At 41.2% G+C, this 19,579-nt stretch overlaps 1 protein-coding gene across 2 annotated transcripts in view; it reads left to right on the forward strand.

Moving 5' to 3' along the window:
- LOC115363905 (protein kinase C beta type) overlaps nucleotides 1-19,579 on the forward strand; it is a 121,928-nt gene that overhangs the window by 82,040 nt on the left and 20,309 nt on the right. For both annotated transcript variants that reach the window (XM_030058248.1, XM_030058249.1), the window contains 5 exons: nucleotides 4,092-4,232; nucleotides 13,427-13,600; nucleotides 15,732-15,823; nucleotides 18,280-18,342; nucleotides 19,022-19,160. In XM_030058248.1, the coding sequence (XP_029914108.1) occupies nucleotides 4,092-4,232; nucleotides 13,427-13,600; nucleotides 15,732-15,823; nucleotides 18,280-18,342; nucleotides 19,022-19,160 (609 nt within the window). The remainder of the gene's footprint in view (nucleotides 1-4,091; nucleotides 4,233-13,426; nucleotides 13,601-15,731; nucleotides 15,824-18,279; nucleotides 18,343-19,021; nucleotides 19,161-19,579) is intronic.

Genomic DNA, 19,579 nt, shown 5'->3' on the forward strand with positions numbered 1-19,579 from the left:
GCATCTCTCTCTCTTGCTCTCTGTGTTTCCCTTGCATTTTCATTCTCCTCCTCTCTGTTTGTAACAATAACTCTTTTTTCTCCATTTTCTTCTGTCTATATCTCTCGCTTCCTCTCTCTGTCTCCTTCTCTGCACACGTGTAGGAAACAGGAGTTTTCTAGTTTTGTTTTGTAGTTAATGCAGAGGAAGGTGGAGCGAGAGAGAAAGGGAGGAGAGGTGGAGGTGACTGAGGTAGAGAAAGAGAAAGACAGATAGAAAGAGAGAGAGAGAAAGACAGAAAAAAGGAGAGAGAGAAAGAAACATTAATCTCTGAAGGCTCTGTCTGAGGAGTGTTGCCTTCAGCATGCTCCACTGCTCACAAATACCCCCTCCTCTGTGTCTGCGTGTGTGTGTGTGTGTGTATGTGTGTGTGTGTGTGTGTGTGTGTGTGTGTGTCAGAACATATGGAGACAGATAGGGCCTTTTATCCATTGACGAGTCAAGAAGTGTACAAGTGGCATCACACACACACATACACACACATACACACACACAAAGAACATACAAACACACATATAACCATGGACAAGGCGAAAAATTTACAGAAAAGTCATACTATACGTAGACAGAGAAACACACACACACACACACACACACACACACACACACACACACACAGCCACTTCAGGGAATATAGTAGGATGCTTCACTGTCAAATTTAAAGACGAGCCTGAGCAGAAGTGAGTGCAACCTGCACAGGATAGAAGGAAGCGCAGAGAGCCTCTCTGTGGATAAACAGTTTAAGATCAGATCAGATTAGATGAAACTTTAATAATCCCTTTGGGGAAACCGACTCACTGTACCCGCAAACAATCAGATACAGATAAGAGTGTGCTCAGGATAACACAACAAATAATTGCAACGAAAAACAAGCAGACCTACACATGGAAAAGTTCAGAAGCATATTAAAGGAATATATCGGGTTTTTGGGAGATTGGGACACTCAGAGGGTGAGAACAGACCCCAAACTCATCCATGTGTCCTCAGTAGATCATTCACTTCACTACTCCATGCTAACACTTACGCATAATCTGTGTATTACCCAAATTCAGAAGATGGACCGTTTAGTTGTACACCTAGAAAAATGATCTGAATTCATTTTAAAAGTATATTATGTGGCCTGTAAATTCTTACATTTTAAGTTAACTCAGTAAATCCACCTTATGTGCCCCGCCCACCTCTGCTGATGTCTTTGCATTTCCAATTGCTGGACTTAATAGCACAGATACAAGCTGGTGTGGAGATGAAAACTGCATATGTGGGCAAAATTGAGTCCTTAACCCTTTTTCCTTATATTGAAATCAGCTGTAAAGAGAAAAAAATAAGCGTCTTGTGTTTTTTCATATCTGACAGACCTGGAAGGCTCATAGATCCCTTGATAGACTTTGCGCCAAGAATGGAAAGACAAAAGCAACAAGACGGTGAAGTGTGTGTTGCGTGGAAAAATACCATGATAGCTGATGTAACCAGGTTTATATCTTGTACTATTTAAGACGAGTAACCATGCATTCATCCAGTGTGCAGTGATAGCTATAAAGGTTCTGTCATTACAGTCTGTTTTCATTTACAATGGAAGCAGGTATGATGCTAATTCTCTGCTATATCACCCAACATAGTTTATGCCAAGGTATTAGCATGAAGGACTGGAGAAGACGATCTACCTGGGACACACAGATGGTTTTGGTTCAAGTCGACCAACCCTAACAAAATCCTAAAACTTGTTTTCTTTAAGAAGAACATGTTCTCTACCCAAGGAGGTGGAAATCTGAGAGATTACATGTTTCTTTAAGCCCCGGCTCCCTCACTTTCTCTTTCATTGCATTATCCACTGTAGTTTTTATTGTATATGTCTTGAATAAGGTTTTATATCTTCAGTTGTTTAGGCTTCTTGGTGTGCCTCTGTTGAAAAGCCTTCTCAGTCACACAGACCTAACAGATATACAGTTGTTTTCATTTCCACATTTATTTCAGTGGTGAAATTGATGTTCTATTTCATCCTAACTGGCACTGAGAAGGTGTTCAAAAGTTTCAGAATTTAGTTTATCGAGCCTGCAGGCACACTGTTAATGCATCAAAATGTCTTGGGATAATTTCAGAGTTAAAGCATGGAGTAGGAAAGTGAGAAATGTCACAATAAGAACAGAATAGCTGTTTTTCCCAACAGAGAGAGGATGAGAGGGTGTGAATAAGCTGACACAGAGATGAATAACTTGAGAGAGAGATGGAAATGAATCACAGAGGAAATAAGAGAAAGAGAGAGACAGGGAAGTGGTGATAGACTGGAATAAATGGAGAAGCAGCAATATGGGGGGGGGGCATGTTTATAAAGCTAAGGTGGAGATGAATGATTGAGAGAGAGACAGATAAAAGAGTTTCAGAGTCAGTGGGAGATTCTGAGGGCAAAAAGGAGGGAAGTGATGATAGTCATGAATGAATGGAGACATGAGGAGGCCGTCTTTGTTATCAAAGCTGTGAACTGTAAGTGTAAAGTTCCTGCATCGCATAAATGAAATGCAGTGAAAAAGGCTGCTGAAAAATCTCATGTCACATATGTCACATGCCCTCTTTATGTTTTATTAGGCCCCAGAAACTAAAATAGGGGACTAATGAAGTTCTACACATATAAAATGACAAGTTAAGGAAGAATGGACACAACTGTGGAATCATTTTGGCACCAAACACAGACCAGCTGAAGTATGTTTTTTGAAGCATCTCAGCACAACAGCAGAAAGATAGCATGGTTTATGATTTTTCAATTGGTCTTTCCCTCCTTCCATTGGGACACAATTCAAAATGCAACGTAGCAGCTTGTAGAGGCTACCAGTCTCCAAGAATTACATGTGAGGGAGTTAAGGTCGGCAAGGGTTGGCAGATGCCGAGAACGATACAATTACACCCATTAGCCATGTAAACTTCCTCAAGTCTGCGTACTTGTGTGTGTCCGAAATAGAGCCATCCATCCATCCATTGTCCAAACCGCTTATCCTCACTAGGGTCGCAAGGGTTGCTGGAGCCTATCCCAGCGCTCATTGGGCGGAAGGCAGGGAAACACCCAGGACAGGTCGCCAGTCCATCGCAGGGCGAAATATAAAAAAAAAAAAAAAAAAAAAAAAAAAAAAGTTCACATTCGAGTTATAAATTTTAAGGTTGATTGAAGTGAGGAAATTTATGATCAACTGACAAAAACACACAATAAGCACATTATTTATTACTGAGTCTGGCCAATATTAGTGAGAACCATGTAGACTCAACAACCAAATTGCCTGCTTTTTTGTCAGTTCGGCTTATATGATCCTCCATGATCCTAGAGGGCAGTGGGGCAGAGGTTTTCTGCCTTATGTGATATATCACTGAGTTACAAAGTATACACTCATACAAAAATAACCCCACTGAATCCTCACTGATGACCCTCTAGAGGAGTGTGGCAGTGTGTGTGTCTGCAGAGACCCTGCCCTCTGCCCAGATCTTCTTGTTTTGCTGGGCGTCGGCCTTTGGGCAGTGGGTGTGTAGCTCCCAGCCAATAACAGCATGCAGTGCAAGATTGATAGCACGCAAGAGGAAGCCACCAAAACGGCAGACACAGAATCGAGAAAAAAGAAACTATAGTAAGGCGAAACACCAAATGGAAAAAGCTTGTTCTGTGTTTGGCTTTCATGGGGAATGAAGGGCAATGTGGATCCTAGAAAACAGCTCACTGCCAGCAGTTAGCTTAGCCAGGGAGGAGGGCCCAACATTGCGTGTTGTGTTTACAAACTGCGACTGAAAAATCCTATCGTTCTGCCTTTAAGGTTCTGTTCCATTTAGGTCTAACAGGGTTTGCTCACTGGAACGACTCTGCTACATTTAAATGAAACAGAACTTTATTTCATGTCAAATTGGTTGCTGTGAGAAAGGCCTCTTTCTCAATTGTTTTAGTGCCCAATAAGTTGTTTACTTTCTCTACATAACTCCGCTTTCTAATAGTCCTACAGCTGGAAGTCCCTTTGAAGGTTGGAGGTGTATGTAAAATTCTTCATATTCTCACTCTCTTTTTCTGTTTCCCCCCCGTCTAGAGGGCGAAGATCGGCCCAACCAAGCACTCAGATGGCTCAGCGGCCAACGCCGCCCGGTTCGACTCCAATGGCAACCAAGATCGCATGAAGCTCTCCGACTTCAACTTCCTAATGGTGCTGGGCAAGGGCAGCTTCGGCAAGGTGAGGCCCTAGCGTGTGTGTCTCGTATACACTCACACACAAGGACATACTCAGAGCTTAAGGAGAGGACCGCAAGAGAGAAATAAAGGAGATGAAGTGCAGGCAGACAGAGATGGATTAAGAGAAGAAGAGTTGATGTGAATGTGAGTGAGTGGGGAGTGAGATGAAAGCAGAGAGAGAATGAGGCGCAGAAGAAGAGGTGATGTGAGAGCATGGCAAGGTTGACATGAATGAATTGAGAGAGATGTAAAAAAGGGTCAGACTGAATGGAGGAAGACAGAGAGAGAGAGAAACAGTGTGTGTGAGAGAGAGAGGGAGGAGGGGAAGACAGACCTGAATGAATGAAGACTGAGGCAAAGAAACAGGAAGAAAGAGAGAGAGAACAAGGTAAAGAGCAAGAGAGAGAGGTAAAGAGAGAGAGAGACCATTGTCTGTGTACCAGACCTGTGTGCTGGCTGCCTGCTGTTTCCATGGTAACAGGCATTTAAAGCGACACAGAGACGTCAATGTGGAGAGACAGGAGTCGAGGGTCGATCATTACTGGAATACCCAGAGCACAAACACACACACACACACACACACACACACACACGCATGCATGCATGCACACAGATAACCACCCTTTATAGCATGCACTGAGACATGTGCACACAGATGCACACATACACACACACACACACACACATGCACACATTCTGCATGCACACAAGTACAGTCTGTTCATGTCAAGACTTTTCAGGAATCCAGAGACACATATACACGCAGAGCACATACATGCACATAGACTTTACGGAGAAAAAATGTACACACACACACACACACACACACACACACGCGCACACACGCACACACACACACACACACACACACACACACACACACACACACACACACACACACACACAGGCGTTCATGTGTGTCTGCCTTCATTTTAGTCATTCCTGATTTTGTGTGGGAGGCTGGGATCTTCAGAGCTGCTCTTTTTACCACAGTGTCTGAGGAAATCTGCATCACAATACCGCTGCAACTCTTTCCCCTTATAGTGTGATGATAACACAGATATATGCACACGCATACGCAGAAACACACACATGCCAGGACAGACACCTGCAAGTTCTGATCCATGTTTTCAGGACACGTGTAACGCACACATACACATTTCTGACGTTGACCAAGAAGCTGCAATACATATTGGGCACGGCTTCAGTACAGCTGACATGCATTCATGTTTTTACATGTTAAAGGGCGTCATCACTTTGGTAGCCGTCTCCTTTAGAAATATCTGACCTCTGCACAAACATGGAGAGGATTCAGCAATGCAGACGGTGCTTTACACTGCATCCGTTCAAAAGTCTGTGTGTTGTTTGTACACACATGCCCAGACTTTTTCAGAAAAAAAAAAAAAAAAAAAAAAAAAACAATCATTGACCAGAAAGGACAGTCACATCGAATTTCAATCCACATCATTCAGTATAACAGCTTTTACAGTCAAAGCTGCCAACCACTATCAGAGCTTTAGGTCTGATACCAAAAAATAGCTGAGAGAAAATCAATCTTGCAGTCGTTATTTATCAGCTTGATGTAGTGACTGGAATGGGAGTTTTGCCTATTTTCCTTCATGCACTGTTTGATATACACATTTGTTGTGTATATTGTATACAGAGTGTATATTGTTGAGTTATGAAGGTTGATGAAATTGCATTTTTATTGCTTGGATGTGTTTGAAAATGAGCTTTTACCTTTAACTGGCACAGGATTTTATTGAGCATTGTCCCTGTCAAATAAACACATAAAATTTAAAAAAAATAAAAAAATAAATAAATAAATAAACAGAGAACCTCAGCTCACATATTAGAAACTCTCCTTGGGGTTTTGGAAAGATCAGTGAACCATTCTCAAGTGTTTTTTTTTTTTTTTTTTTTGCTGCTCAGTTATTGGGCCTTGAGCTAGGCTATTTTTCACAAAATAAATGTAGTGTGCTCTATGTGTGGTGCAAATATAATTTTAACTCTGCAAACAAAATGTGTACAAAACATGTAGTCACTTCCACAGAGATAAAACAAGTAGGGTGAAATAAATAACATATAATGTGAAGGTATAATTAAAAAAAACATTAGCCAAAAGTTTGTTTATGCTGCTATAATGTTTACCTTATGTCAGCAGTGAGCAGAGTATAAAAATATTTATTAAAAAGGTAATTTATGACACATTTTACTGTTAAAAAACATCATTTATCATAGTAATTATTATTGTCACATTTTCCACCCATTTAGGTTCATGGGAACTGGATTGTGTGCATCTATTTTCAGCCATATAACAATGCTTTTTAGGAGGGGATAATAGGCAATAACTGAAAAACTTGGAGCTGAGAAGGATTTTTAGCACAAGCCTAGAAAGTTGAGCTGTCTGTCATTTCTGTTCCCTCACCATCTGTCCCCAGTCAAACTCTGCCTAGTGGTGCCAGATGCCAGACTGTGATTTGATGTCAGTCATGGACTATTACGCGGGTTGAATATTTATTACTGAGCGGGGTGATACATTCACCAGGCCACGGATCTGATCAGAGTGTCCCTTGTGCTGTTTGGGTGAGCAAACGTGCTAACAGGAAAGAGGTGTGGGTCACACTGGGTGTCACCGGGGTTGTAATCCAGTGGGCTCCTCCTGCCACTTGTGTTTCTTTGACTATGATATCACAACACAGAAGAACTAACAGCGAGTCTAAGTGTGCCAGAATCACCCTCACAACACTGATCAGAGCTAGCCTACACCCAAATACACCACTGTTTAATTTCTCTTAGTGTTGGATCACAGCGACAGATGGGTTTCTTTGACCAAACCCCCATTGGAAAGGTGATTTTAGCCCTATTTGAACAGCATTAGTTTCAAAGGGTGACGTCAGGGTGATTTTGTGTATCACATCTTCAGTGGGATTACTCCTGTCCGAACTGAGCTTGTCTAGGTTTTTTACAGCGTTGGTGATTATTGTGGAGCAAATTACTTTTTTCCCCCTCTATCAGAGATGCTCAGACAGATGTTTTGACTGTTCATTTTTTGTTAATTCATTTTTTTTATTATTTGTAAGAGACCATGTACAATATTAAACAAAAACTCATCCATTTCATATATTGCACCACATTTAGCTTGCAACTCATTTACATCTGCATTCCCTTGGCAGGTAATCGGTAGAATAAGACATATGAACAATACAATATAATACAATATGACATAGTAATTTGATAATTATAGCCCCTACTTATTTATTTATTGCTTAGTTGTCATAGAGTGTTGAATCCTGTTTTCTAATCCTGTCCAAGAGGCTTCATGAAATTACAGATTTATCCAATTACAAGCAATCCAGGGCATGTTAATAAAATACACAGTGACTCACAGAAAGTGTTCCAACAATTGTTCAATTAATCAAGATGTCAGCTGGTTGAAAATTAATTGATTATAATTATAGATAGATCAGTTGTTTAAATCATTTATCAAGAACAAACAACAAACGGTAGCATCCCAACTTAATGTTCTCAATCTTACTGACTAAATAATTTTTGAGTTAGTTGATAAAATAATCTGCAGATTAATCGGCATTGAAAATATTCATAGTTGCAGCCCTACTCACAACTAGTTTGTTTATTGGACAGAGGTTTGGTAACCTGTCTGTAACCAGTAGCCTGTCAGTTTGGCCCATGGCCTCTTTTTTCTCTTCCTATTTTGGACCTGTATATTAAAATGAAATTATGAAAAACAAATCATAATTAAGTCATAAACAGATAACGAAATCATTAATTGTTTTTTTTTGTTTGTTTGTTTGTTTTTTCATTTTCCGATTTTGGATTCTCAGTTGAATATGAGAAGATGAATGATACACTGATTGTAAATCCTTGTTTTAGCATGTATTTCTGTAGCTGGTTCATGTACATTCTCAGTCTTAACCAAACTTGCTGCAGTTCACTTGAGAGACGACTGACATGCCCATTTTCAGTGCAGTTTATTCAGTGCCATGTCTGAGTTTTCAGTGGAATTGTTCTCACCCGCGCAGATGAGCTCAACTATAAAGAAGGTCGAGTAGTAGTTAAAATGTGTATAACATTATCTTCTACTATTAGGTTAAGGTGCCCCCAAAAATGTCTCCCATGTGTCATGCCCAGGACAGTATGTGATCAAACGTCAAGCGTCCTGTGCATCTATTGCCTGCAGTGGCATTTTAATCTGAGGTGTAAAAAGGGTTTATGTCTTCTCTCAGTGTGTTTGCCTTGTCCTTGTCCTTGCGTTTGTATAAAATGAGCTTAGGGCCAGATGGCGTCCTTTCTCTCTGTTTCGACTTTCTTGAGTTAGTATTTACGTGGAGTCACTCTGGCACCATATGGGACACGTGCACGCTCTCTCTCTCTCTCTCTCTCTCTCTCTCTCTCACACACACACACACACACACACACACACACACACACACACACACACAAGCATGCACGCTCACATCCGTCCAGAAGCATGCATATTAGCAGATAGAGCAGATACAGAAACTGAAAAAGTCTAAAATTTATAACTCAGTTGAACTGTGGCTGCCCCCTGCACACACACACACACACACACACACACACACACACACATATACCTCTGTCTCTTTGTCCATCTGTGCTGTGCTCCCAGTAGAGTCCAAAACCCAATAACCTCTCTATATTATCATACCTGAATATTTATAAGGCATAAACAGCAGAGTTACTAAGTTCTCTTTCTCACTGCAAAGAATTTTATAAAGTGGATATAAGGTCACTTGTGATCGAACCGCCCTTGATAGCTTCTGAAAGTGGAATAATGAGTGTTATGTGTTTTACATTTGCATTTTTGTCATTAAGCTGATGCTCTGATCCAGAGCGATTTACCAGTGAGTGAGCAGGAGGTTCAGCATTTTGCCCAAGGGCACTGTGACGGAATGTGTTGCTGTTCAGCTGTTGTGGAGATTGAACCTGGGACCTTTGTAATTTAACAGTCTGCCCCAGTCCCATCATGTAGAATAATATACTGTAATATACCTTATATTTTTTTTGTTATTGAGCAGGTGATTGAGCAGGTTAAGAGAAAAAAGAAAGAAAAAGAACATGCCCCAGCTGGTGACTTTTTCAGTCCATCACTGAGTTCTCCCTGGTCTCTATGCAAATTAAAAAAAAAAAAATCTATAAAAAGTTTAAAATAGGATGGGATGAAAGGTTTTCAACACGCTTTGCTGAGGTCCCTAAATTCAATTAGCCCCATGGAAACTACAAATACACTGCCATGCTAGCTATGTAATATAAAGTTCTAACATTTTTTTTCCATGTCCTCCCTTCCTGTTCAGGCTTCCCTGCCTGATAAAGCTTTCAAGGATTTTTTTTTTCCTTTGTTTTTAGGACAGTAGAGCGAAGGAAAGTTATGCAGTCAGTCAGCTAGTTTCAGCCAAGCAATCTGACTGGTCAAAAATGAACTCCATCTGCGCTGATAATTCCTTTAAAGTTCAAATAATGTCAGTTTATTAAAAAAAAAAAAAAAAAATGGGATACATCATCCCAACGTACTAATTTATAAGTTAATGTTATTAATTTCTCTTCACAGCAGTGGCTGAAGTCTCTGTTGGGTTCCTGTACATCCCTAAAAATAAGTTTAAAGGAATACTTCACCCAAAGCCATTTCTGTTAGAATTGGCTTGGAAATTTTAACAGATATCAGAAAAAAAAAAAAAAAAACAACTTCAAATTCTCAAACTATCTCAATTATTTTCAATTAATTGATCATTTAGTCTATAGTAGGAATAACTCCATCTTGGAGGAAGCTGACATGGTGCAGCAGCCTCTCCTGTTGAGGTCAACAGATTCGATTGACTGCATTCAATCAAATAGACCCAATTCCTCCTCATCAGCCTGAGACCAATAAAAGGTGCTCTTTCACCTTTTTGGAGCCCAGTGGTCTCTCACCTTCACCCGATGTTGATAGATAATCTAAACATTATTGATTGGCCAAGCAGTCGCACCCGGAGCAGTCCCAAAATGGGATAAAATTGAGTTAGCGAGCCTGCTTTTCATCTGAACTTCTGTTCTGTTGAAGTCTCATTCTCCATCAGGGAGGGAGCCTAACGCGAAATCCGTCGACAGCCACTCTGCAACTCAGCAAGAAGTTATCCCCAGGCATTTTACACATTTTTACAGCACACTTTTGCTTAGTTCCTGGTGCTTTGGATAAATAAAGCACGCAACACTAATTGACAATTGGCTCACATTCTTCTAAATCTTCCTAAATTAACATCCAGCATTAGACAGTGCTGTTATTTCAGGTACATGGTGGTTGACTGCTTCTAATATTATCAAGTCATATCACTAGTTCATAACTCTGTTCATCCATGCATTTTGCTTTTCACAGTTTCACTCATTCTCATTTGATTGCATTGGTCAGTAATCCCATTTACTCATCAACTGGTTTACATTTTGTATATAACCTGTATGTCATTGTGCAAAACATAGTTGGTAGTTTTTAATTAGTAATGGTTGTTTGTTATAAAGTGTCTTTAAATTGCGTAAGATGTTTGTGCTTATACCTTATATGTGACTAAGACGATATTCCCAATCCAAACTACCCTCTTCTATGATTAAAAGAGACGTATAGTTTTGCTTGGTTTTTACACCAACTTGAATGAAGAATTACCTTGCTGGACAAGTAATTACTCTTATAAATGGTTGCTAATATCTTGTCAAATCTATCTACACGATTATCAAACACTGTAAGTGTTTGAGTATGAGTTGTAGCTCATTTGATACTTCCAGTGCCGTGAGGAGCCACACAAAGCTTTTAGTATGCCTGTACAAAGAGGATAACCACATATCGTCATGTTAAACATGAAAACTATTAAAAAACATTGGGTACAGCATATATGGGCTGGCAAAAACAAAACAAAACAAAACACACACACACACACACACACAAAGGCTTAAACAACCTGCAGTTGCAATAAAAAAGTTTTTTGCACTCCCTCCTAATCGTTTCTATAGTTTACATTTTGCCATTTTGGGAAACCTGTTTTCAGCGTTGTGTGTGCTGCTTTCATCCATTATTATACAGACAAGTGACTACCCCCCACCCCCACCCCCCCTTTCGGTTTGTCTTATGTCTGTTGAAGTATACTGACGGCTTTAATTGTCAGTAAACTAATTGATTAATCAAAAATTGCTCTAGCACTACTTTATTTGACAGCCTGTGAGCTGAGATTCCATCCCAGTTTGGCCTGTTATTTGAAGCCAGGAAAGAAAATATGAGAGAAAAGAGGAGGAGAGAGGGATAGAATTAAAAGAGAGGAAATGGATAAGGAAAGAGAAAAAGAGGGAATTGGAGACTCAAGATGAGAGTTGAAAAGGACCAGGTGAGTAAGAGAGAAGAGAGAGTTTATCCCAGAAACTGTAAGTAGCATGTTTCTGACCTTGGCCAAAAGAAATTTAAACTGCAGTAGGCAGCGCGCGCGCGCACACACACACACACACACACACACACACACACACACACACACACACACACACACACTCTCTCTCTCTCTCACAGAGGCAGTGATGTCATAGTGTGTGAGTTCTTGGCATCCGCCTAGTCCATCTCCAGGGAAACAGCACCCACAGATGATAAGTGTGAAGCTACCACCCGCGCTGTGTGTGCATCTGCAAATGTGTGTGTGTGTGTGTGTGTGTGTGTGTGTGTGTGTCCTGCAGGCATGATTGCAAGCAGATGTGTTCCCAGATTTCTCGATTAAAAGAAATATGCTTCTGAATTGCTTGACTGCTGCCAATCTCTCTTTCTCTCTCCCCTCTCTCTCACTCACTCTCTTTCTCTCTCTCTCTTTCTCTCTCTCAGTCCATCCTAAACCCTCTGTCCTCCTCCTCCTTCAATTTTGCCTCCACTTTTTTAATCCCTCCCTGTTCGCCTGTCTACCTTGCTTTATCTTCTCCCCTGCCGTGCACCCCAAAGATCCTGGAATGTGAAATAATCCCCTCTTCCTTTCTCTCTCTCTCTCTCTCTCTCTCTCTACCTTAGCTTGTATCACTTTTTACTGCCCCAACCCCCCCTCTCCCCACATTAGTGAAGGGCAAAGCGGAGCTGCACACCGTAAATGCCTTCAAGAACGACAAAATAATCTCCCTCAGTTTTACTCAGCTGAACAACTTTGTCCCTGTCCCTTGCCCTTCCGCCTTTCCCTCCTTTCCTCCTCGCTTTCTTCCTCAGCAAAGTCAGGTGAAGAGGAGCTGCATGCCATCTTGAGGAAAGATTAATTAATATCTCTCTCTATCTGTCTCTTGCCCTGTCTCTCTCTTTCTCTCTCTCTCTCCCTCTGACTCTCCATTTCCCCAGGTTATAGTTGCAGGGTTTGACGACATGTAGGGGCCGCATGCCATAAAAATCATGAAAAAAAGATGATTTAATCTCTCGTTCCCTCTACCCTCCCTTCAAAGATCCACAAATTTCACTCCCTGTCTCTCTCCTTATCCCGTCTATCTCTCCCCCCCTTTCCTCCACTTCTTCCCCTCCTCTCTTTCTTCCTAGGCAATTTCAGCTTGTAAGTATAAGGAGACAAGAGCTGCATGCCATAAAGATCCTGAGCAAGGACAAATTGATTTCTCCATTTTCCTCCCTGCTCCCTCTTCCTTTCTCTCCCTCTGTTCTCTGTCCTTCGTCCTTCACTCTGTCTCCCTTCTCAAGGCGCTTCTTTTAAGTGACGTGTCGTAAATGATATCGAAAGTTGATCTCTCCCTCCCTCTCACTCTCTTCTTTCATTTTTCCTTCCTACAGTACATGATGTCTTAGTGTAAGTGTGAAAGAGACTGAGGAGTCACGTGCTATGAAATATCTCGATGGTAAATGACAAAATATTCTTCTCTGTATCAACCCCTCTCCTTTCTTTTGTCCCTTCCTCCTCTCTTTGTTTTTCTTTCCCATCCCTCCCTCTTTCCTTCTCTTCATTCCTCTCCCCCTCTCTCTCTCTTTCTTCCAAGGTGATGTTGGCAGGCTGTAAAAGAGACGGAGGAGCTTAATGCCATAAAAACTGTGAATAAAGATGAATTAACCTCGGTTTCCCTCTGTCCTCCCCTTTCCTTTCTCCTGTCTCTCTACTGTCTCTCCTCCCCTCTCTCTCTCTCTCTCTCTCTCCCTCTCTCTTTCTATCTCTCTCTCTCTCTCTCTCCCCCCAGGTGATGCTGGCTGAGCGTAAAGGCACAGAAGAGCTGTATGCCATAAAGATCCTGAAGAAGGACGTGGTCATCCAGGACGACGATGTGGAGTGCACCATGGTGGAGAAGAGAGTGTTAGCACTGCAAGGAAAGCCTCCCTTCTTAACGCAGCTGCACTCCTGCTTCCAGACCATGGTGGGTAGGAGACAAGGGTGTGTGTGTGTGTGTGTGTGTGTGTGTGTGTGTGTGTGTGTGATAAACATACACACGCACACATCTTTTGTGTTCAGTACTCCCACACTTTAGTTTACACACATGACTGCAGGTTCAACACTAACTCAAATAAGTGCAACTCAGATTCCCACATTATCATATTAGAACAGAAAAAAATGCATAATGATCGCTATTAATTCAGTTATGGAAAGTGTGTTTTTAGCACAGTTTTCTTCTCATCGTGTAGACAGTGAAATTGGTACATTTTGATAACGGTTGCATCATTGCCACAAATTTGCTTCTTTGTCCATGATACATGATAACTGTGCACAAAAAAATTATACAGCTGATTGTCACAATATTATTTTTCACAATACTGTATTGATTCTGTAGCCCCATGTATTGATGTAGGCTATTGTTTCTGCACTTCATTTTCATAGAAGCTTCTGATATCTATATTTTAGTGCTGTTAGTAATAGTTTGGGCTCTTACTCATATTTTGCTGCTCCATAAAAGAGTAATAGATCCTTCAAGTTTGACCCATCAGCTCCTTCCCTGTGGAGAGAACGAGCGCTTCATCCAAAGTGTTCTTCTCTTCTCAAAATGAATGATGTGGATCTGGCTAGACAACACAATTCTGGGCGGCGACTCTACGCCTCATATCCATTTGCTATCTGTAAACACACGACGTACACTATGTGAATGAATATGGACTGTAGCGCTGCTGCGTAGTGATACGGTCGCGGTTTGCCAGCGTCGAAGTATGTTATTGTGCATTCTTCAAAACATTTGCTCAGCTTTGGGTCGCTGCTAGATAGTGTTGCTGGCTGGGCCAGATCCTCTTCATTCATTTTGGAGAAAAACACTCAATAGTGTCGGTGCGTTGGTGTGTCCAGTATCAACATCTGTTCAATGTCAGAACACACGCGCATCCACAACTTTCCACACTATTTTAGATAACTGGATTTTGTCTCTCTGCAGATCTCCCCTAGATACACTCACACACCCCACAGCCTCCTATACAGTATATTCACATTATATTTATCAGAGGTCAGCCGCAGTGCTGCCGCAGCGCCGGTGTATCGGCTCACAGCTGGAAAACACCGGCTTGAGTCATACTTGACTCATACTCCTCCTGCGATGTAAAAACCATATTACCCAGGAGATGAGTCAACAGTGAATATAGCTCATTCACCCGGCTCTTAAACTGCAAATTAGATCCACATGCTAAATACATCCATCCATCCATCAGTGTTTCCATTTCTTGTTTCATAATTACAAAACCCTTTAAGACTTGGCGAAACTAATAAACTTGACTTTCCTTAACCTACACACACACACACACACACACACACACACACACACACACACACACACACACGCAAATGCAGTGTTGAGTATGTTAATCCTCAGCAGGAAGGCTTTCTCAACTACTAGATGTAGCAGGCAATTATAACTAACATATGCTCATATAGGCATACAGAAACACACACACACACACACACACACATACTGCATGCACACACATATACTTAGCAGCTAATTATAACAACACAAACACAGACACACTTATGGACACACATATAATGAGCTCACACCACATGCTGTGACACAATATTTTCTACAGTGCACACACACCACACACACACAATTCCTCTACACATATTGTATGATATTGGCAATTCCTGCAGATAATGGAAAGGAATCATTCGGCTCTCCTTCAGTTTAAAACTGATTGGACGGACAGACAACAACCCAAACTCCTCTTTCTGTTTCTCTCTCTACTCTTTATCCCTTTTCCTTGATCTCCCACCCTCCTCCTCCTCCTCACCTCAAACCCTCTGCTCTGTAAATTGCCTCTTGCTTGACCCATCTTCCACTTTTGTAGCCCCGAAATGTCTTTGTCTTCTTTGTCATTTTCTCCCTCTCTCTAAACCTTCCCCTTTCATTTACTTTCATTTGGCCCATCATCTACTCTGTCTGCCTCCTACACAATCAGTCTCTTATTTTTGCCCAAAACCCTATTTGTCTCCCCGGCCACCTCGTGCCCCCTTTTATGAGTATTTACTCTCTCTCTCTCTCTCTCTCTCTCTCTCTCACTCTTTCTCTGCAGGACCGGCTATATTTTGTCATGGAGTACATCAACGGTGGAGATCTCATGTATCAGATTCAGCAGGTCGGCAAGTTCAAAGAACCCCATGCTGTGTGAGTATACACACACACACACACACACACACAATTGTATGCATGCACTCTCACACAGAGAAGTGTTTGTGGACTGAAAAATAAGCTATTTCTTCTGCCATTGTACCTCTGAAGACCAATCCCAGGCACGTTTTGTTCCAGTATTTATAGACAATACGAGTGTAAATAGGCACTTTACAGCTTGATAATGCTTTCTTTCTTTCTTTCTTTCTTTTTTAATTCATGTTAAATAAGCTGTCAAGTTGTTGTCTGATGTGACTGGATGCGTGATGGATGAGCAAGCCCAGCACAGCCTGGGGGCGAAACATGGCGTTCCCTCGGCTGAATTTATTGTTGCACTGAAGAACATTAACAAAATGAAAGTAATCCGGCAGCACTGAGGGGTTTCAGTGTGTGGTGAAACACCTCCAAAACTGCAGAATATAATTAAAGCGACTGGCAAGATCGCTGGTGTCAAGCTGAACCGGCTGCTTGATATCTTTGACAAGCAGGTTTTCAGGAAAGCCAGAGCTGTACTGAAGTTGGCCCTTCATCTCCTTTATAGGGAATTAGAGTTCCCTCCCTCTGGCAGAAGGTTTAGACTGCCGAAGGGCAAATGTAACAGGGCGAGGAACTCTTTTATCTCCAGTGCCATCAACTTGCTAAACTCTGCTTAATTTATTCATTAGAGGGTGGTTAGGGGCCAGTGTGAATGCTGTTCATTCGAATGCTGATCTACTTAAAGTTGAACAACAGTTTTCCATGTAAACAAGGTGCATTTGTTTATCTTCATGGTTTTGCTCTTACAGACTTGGGGTGTGTTGTTAGATCCCAGTGACTACGTTGAATACATTCAGAGATGCTTGCATGTTCCTAATTTTTAACGTTTACAAGGCTGCAATGCTTACATTCGGATTGGAGAGGAAACTCTGCCCCTTTATTTGACTGACAAAGTAAGTTACAGCTGTTTTAGGTAACTAATCACTGACATATCATGCACAAGAATTTACAACTCAATATAGGGACACAAAAAACAGAGCGAGACTAGCTTTCAGGCTAACTCATCAGTCGAGTAAGAAGAATGCTTCATCTGCTTTGTCCAACTTCACTTTTTTCCACTGATTCAAAGCCTCTCCAGCATCAATACTGTGTCTCTTTTTATGCATGAGGTTTCTGTGCTCCCCCAGACTGTGTCTCATGAACATCTCCCTCTCCACACAATATTGTGTACTATTTTCCATTGAAATCAAAATTCGAATCAGAAAAAGTGCAACTCACCAGTAAGTTGCAAGATCTGAAAGCTCCAAATTTGCCGAAGTACCTATATATGAGGTCATAACAAATGGAGGACAACACAGTCAACGACAAGCAAAATTTTTCACTGACTGGATCTTTACTCAGAAACAAGTTCAGTGTCAAACCAGCATTCTCTGTAGTCTTTATATTGAGACAGTAGAGATTTATAGCAGTGTATTCTTTTAATTTGATGAACAGGCCTAGCACTAGCAGTGATGATCTCTAGCTGTAGCAAGCCTGGCTAACATTAGCTGCTAACGAGCTACAGTCACTGACTCTCATTAACGAGCCATTTGCTGTCAGTGGACACATCGGCTGTTTTCACCCCTCTTGCGGGCGTCCATGTCTGTCACAATTCAACACAATCAGCATGGAGGTTCCAACGTGGAGTTTGGAAAATCACTTTTTTCCAAGAGGTAAAAGCAATGGGAGTTAATTTAGGACTCTTATGTTGTTGTCCTGTGTACTTGTTTACTGTTTTTTTTTTTTTTTTTTTTTATGTATATTTATTTCTTTGTATTCGTGTTTTCTGGATCTGGTGGTAAGGAAAAATGATCAAATGCAATGAACTGAACTAAAGAGAACTGAATTGAATTGAACTGAATTGTTTGTTGCATGAGAATGGATGAATATTGATATTGCACCTGAGAAACATGCTGCAGAGCTCTGGACCTGAAACCTGTGAACAGACTTCTTGCTGCAGCTCCGCTTTCCGTTGGGATTACAGATCAGGCCTCTAAAACACTTGACATGCTCAGACACGCTCCACGTATCCTATACCACTCCCTGCTCTTTTTAAAATGCATCCTGACATATTATGGATGCACTTTACATCACTTGAGAGGCACAGGTTGTGCATGTATACACACACACACACACACACACACACACACACACACACACACACACACACAGGCCATGGTCAGTGTGTCCAGGCTCTTCCTGTTGATCTTATCAACTGGTCTCTGGCCTAGAAGAGACAGCACTGACCTTTACGTTGACACACACACACACACACACACACACACACACACACACACACACATCATCTCTTTCTTCTTTCCTCCTGCTCTTTCTCTCTACTTCTCTCTCTAATTACTGTTGTTTGTTTCTTTCTCTGTTTGTGTGTGTGTGTGTGTGTGTGTGTGTGTGTGTGTGTGTGTGTGTGTGTGTGTGTGCAGGTTCTATGCAGCGGAGATAGCCATTGGTCTTTTCTTCCTGCATGTAAAGGGCATCATTTACAGGTAACCTCCACAACATAGCAGTTCGCAAGATAATTTTCAGGGGTCGCAAAATTATTTATGGGACAAAAAAACTTTTCCCACTTGACAGATTTACTATCATTTCTACTTCTTCCAGTTTTCTTATAAGTAATATTTTTTGTTTGTTTCATTTTGTTTTTGTTTTTTTTTTGTCTTGTATAGGCTTCCTCTGATAGTTAACCAATTGAAACGAGCTGAAATTTTTCGGTTGGTGTTTGCATGCTATAACACAGGCATCATGAGTGTGCTATTTTTTTTTTTTTTTTTTTTTTATTTAAGGTCTCATGACACAACAAAGATTGAGAAACACATATCCGTACCAAACTATGTTAATATATGAATTATACACCACAGTTAGGCTTCGTAGTGAATGATACTGAAACAATCATAGTGCCAGCTATGATTCATATAATACAAAACCTTATGGCCTCATGAAAGATGCAGACCCCCTTTTGACACATAATTAAAACACTTGCTCTCGGGCATATGAGTCCTTTTTTTTTTTTTTTGTTGGCAGTGCATCAGCTTTATCAAAATCGTGATCAGTGGTGTCTGAGAGATCACATGTAGTGAGCAGAGGAATGAAGGTGAATGAAGGAGCCTGCTTGGTCCGTGTAGGGTCACAAATTGACTGTAATGCCCCTTTAACTTTTCATTGCAGAGACCTGAAGCTGGACAATGTGATGCTGGACTTTGAGGGCCACATTAAGATAGCAGACTTTGGCATGTGTAAAGAAAACATGCTGGACGGAGTCACCACCAAGACTTTCTGTGGTACACCCGACTACATCGCTCCTGAGGTACAGATGAGAGAGAGAGAGAGAGAGTGTGTGTGTGGGTGTGTGTGTGTGTTGTATGAGTGTGTGATGGTGCTTTGGTTGAGTTTGTGCACTCTCTCTTCTTTGTACCTGGCCTACATTCACACATGTGACTGTTGAATGCTGCATTATTAATGCCGTTACTGTAGAGTGCTTAATGCAGTACAAAATTATCAACAGGACACACACTCGCACACAATAACACTTTCCGCTACACTTCCTCCTGCACGTCTCAGTTAGGAAAACTAGTTGACTCTTGAGGGTAGAAATCTCAGTGATGAACTAGCACAAACACGCTCTTTTACACTGCATTACGAATAAACTGAAGTGAATACAGTGCAGTAATACCTCACACTAAAGCCAAACTTGGGCAACTCCAGGTAAAAGTTTTTTTTTTTTTT

The sequence above is a fragment of the Myripristis murdjan genome, chromosome 8 (genome assembly GCF_902150065.1).
Source record: "Myripristis murdjan chromosome 8, fMyrMur1.1, whole genome shotgun sequence".
Classification (NCBI taxonomy): Eukaryota; Metazoa; Chordata; class Actinopteri; order Holocentriformes; family Holocentridae; genus Myripristis; species Myripristis murdjan.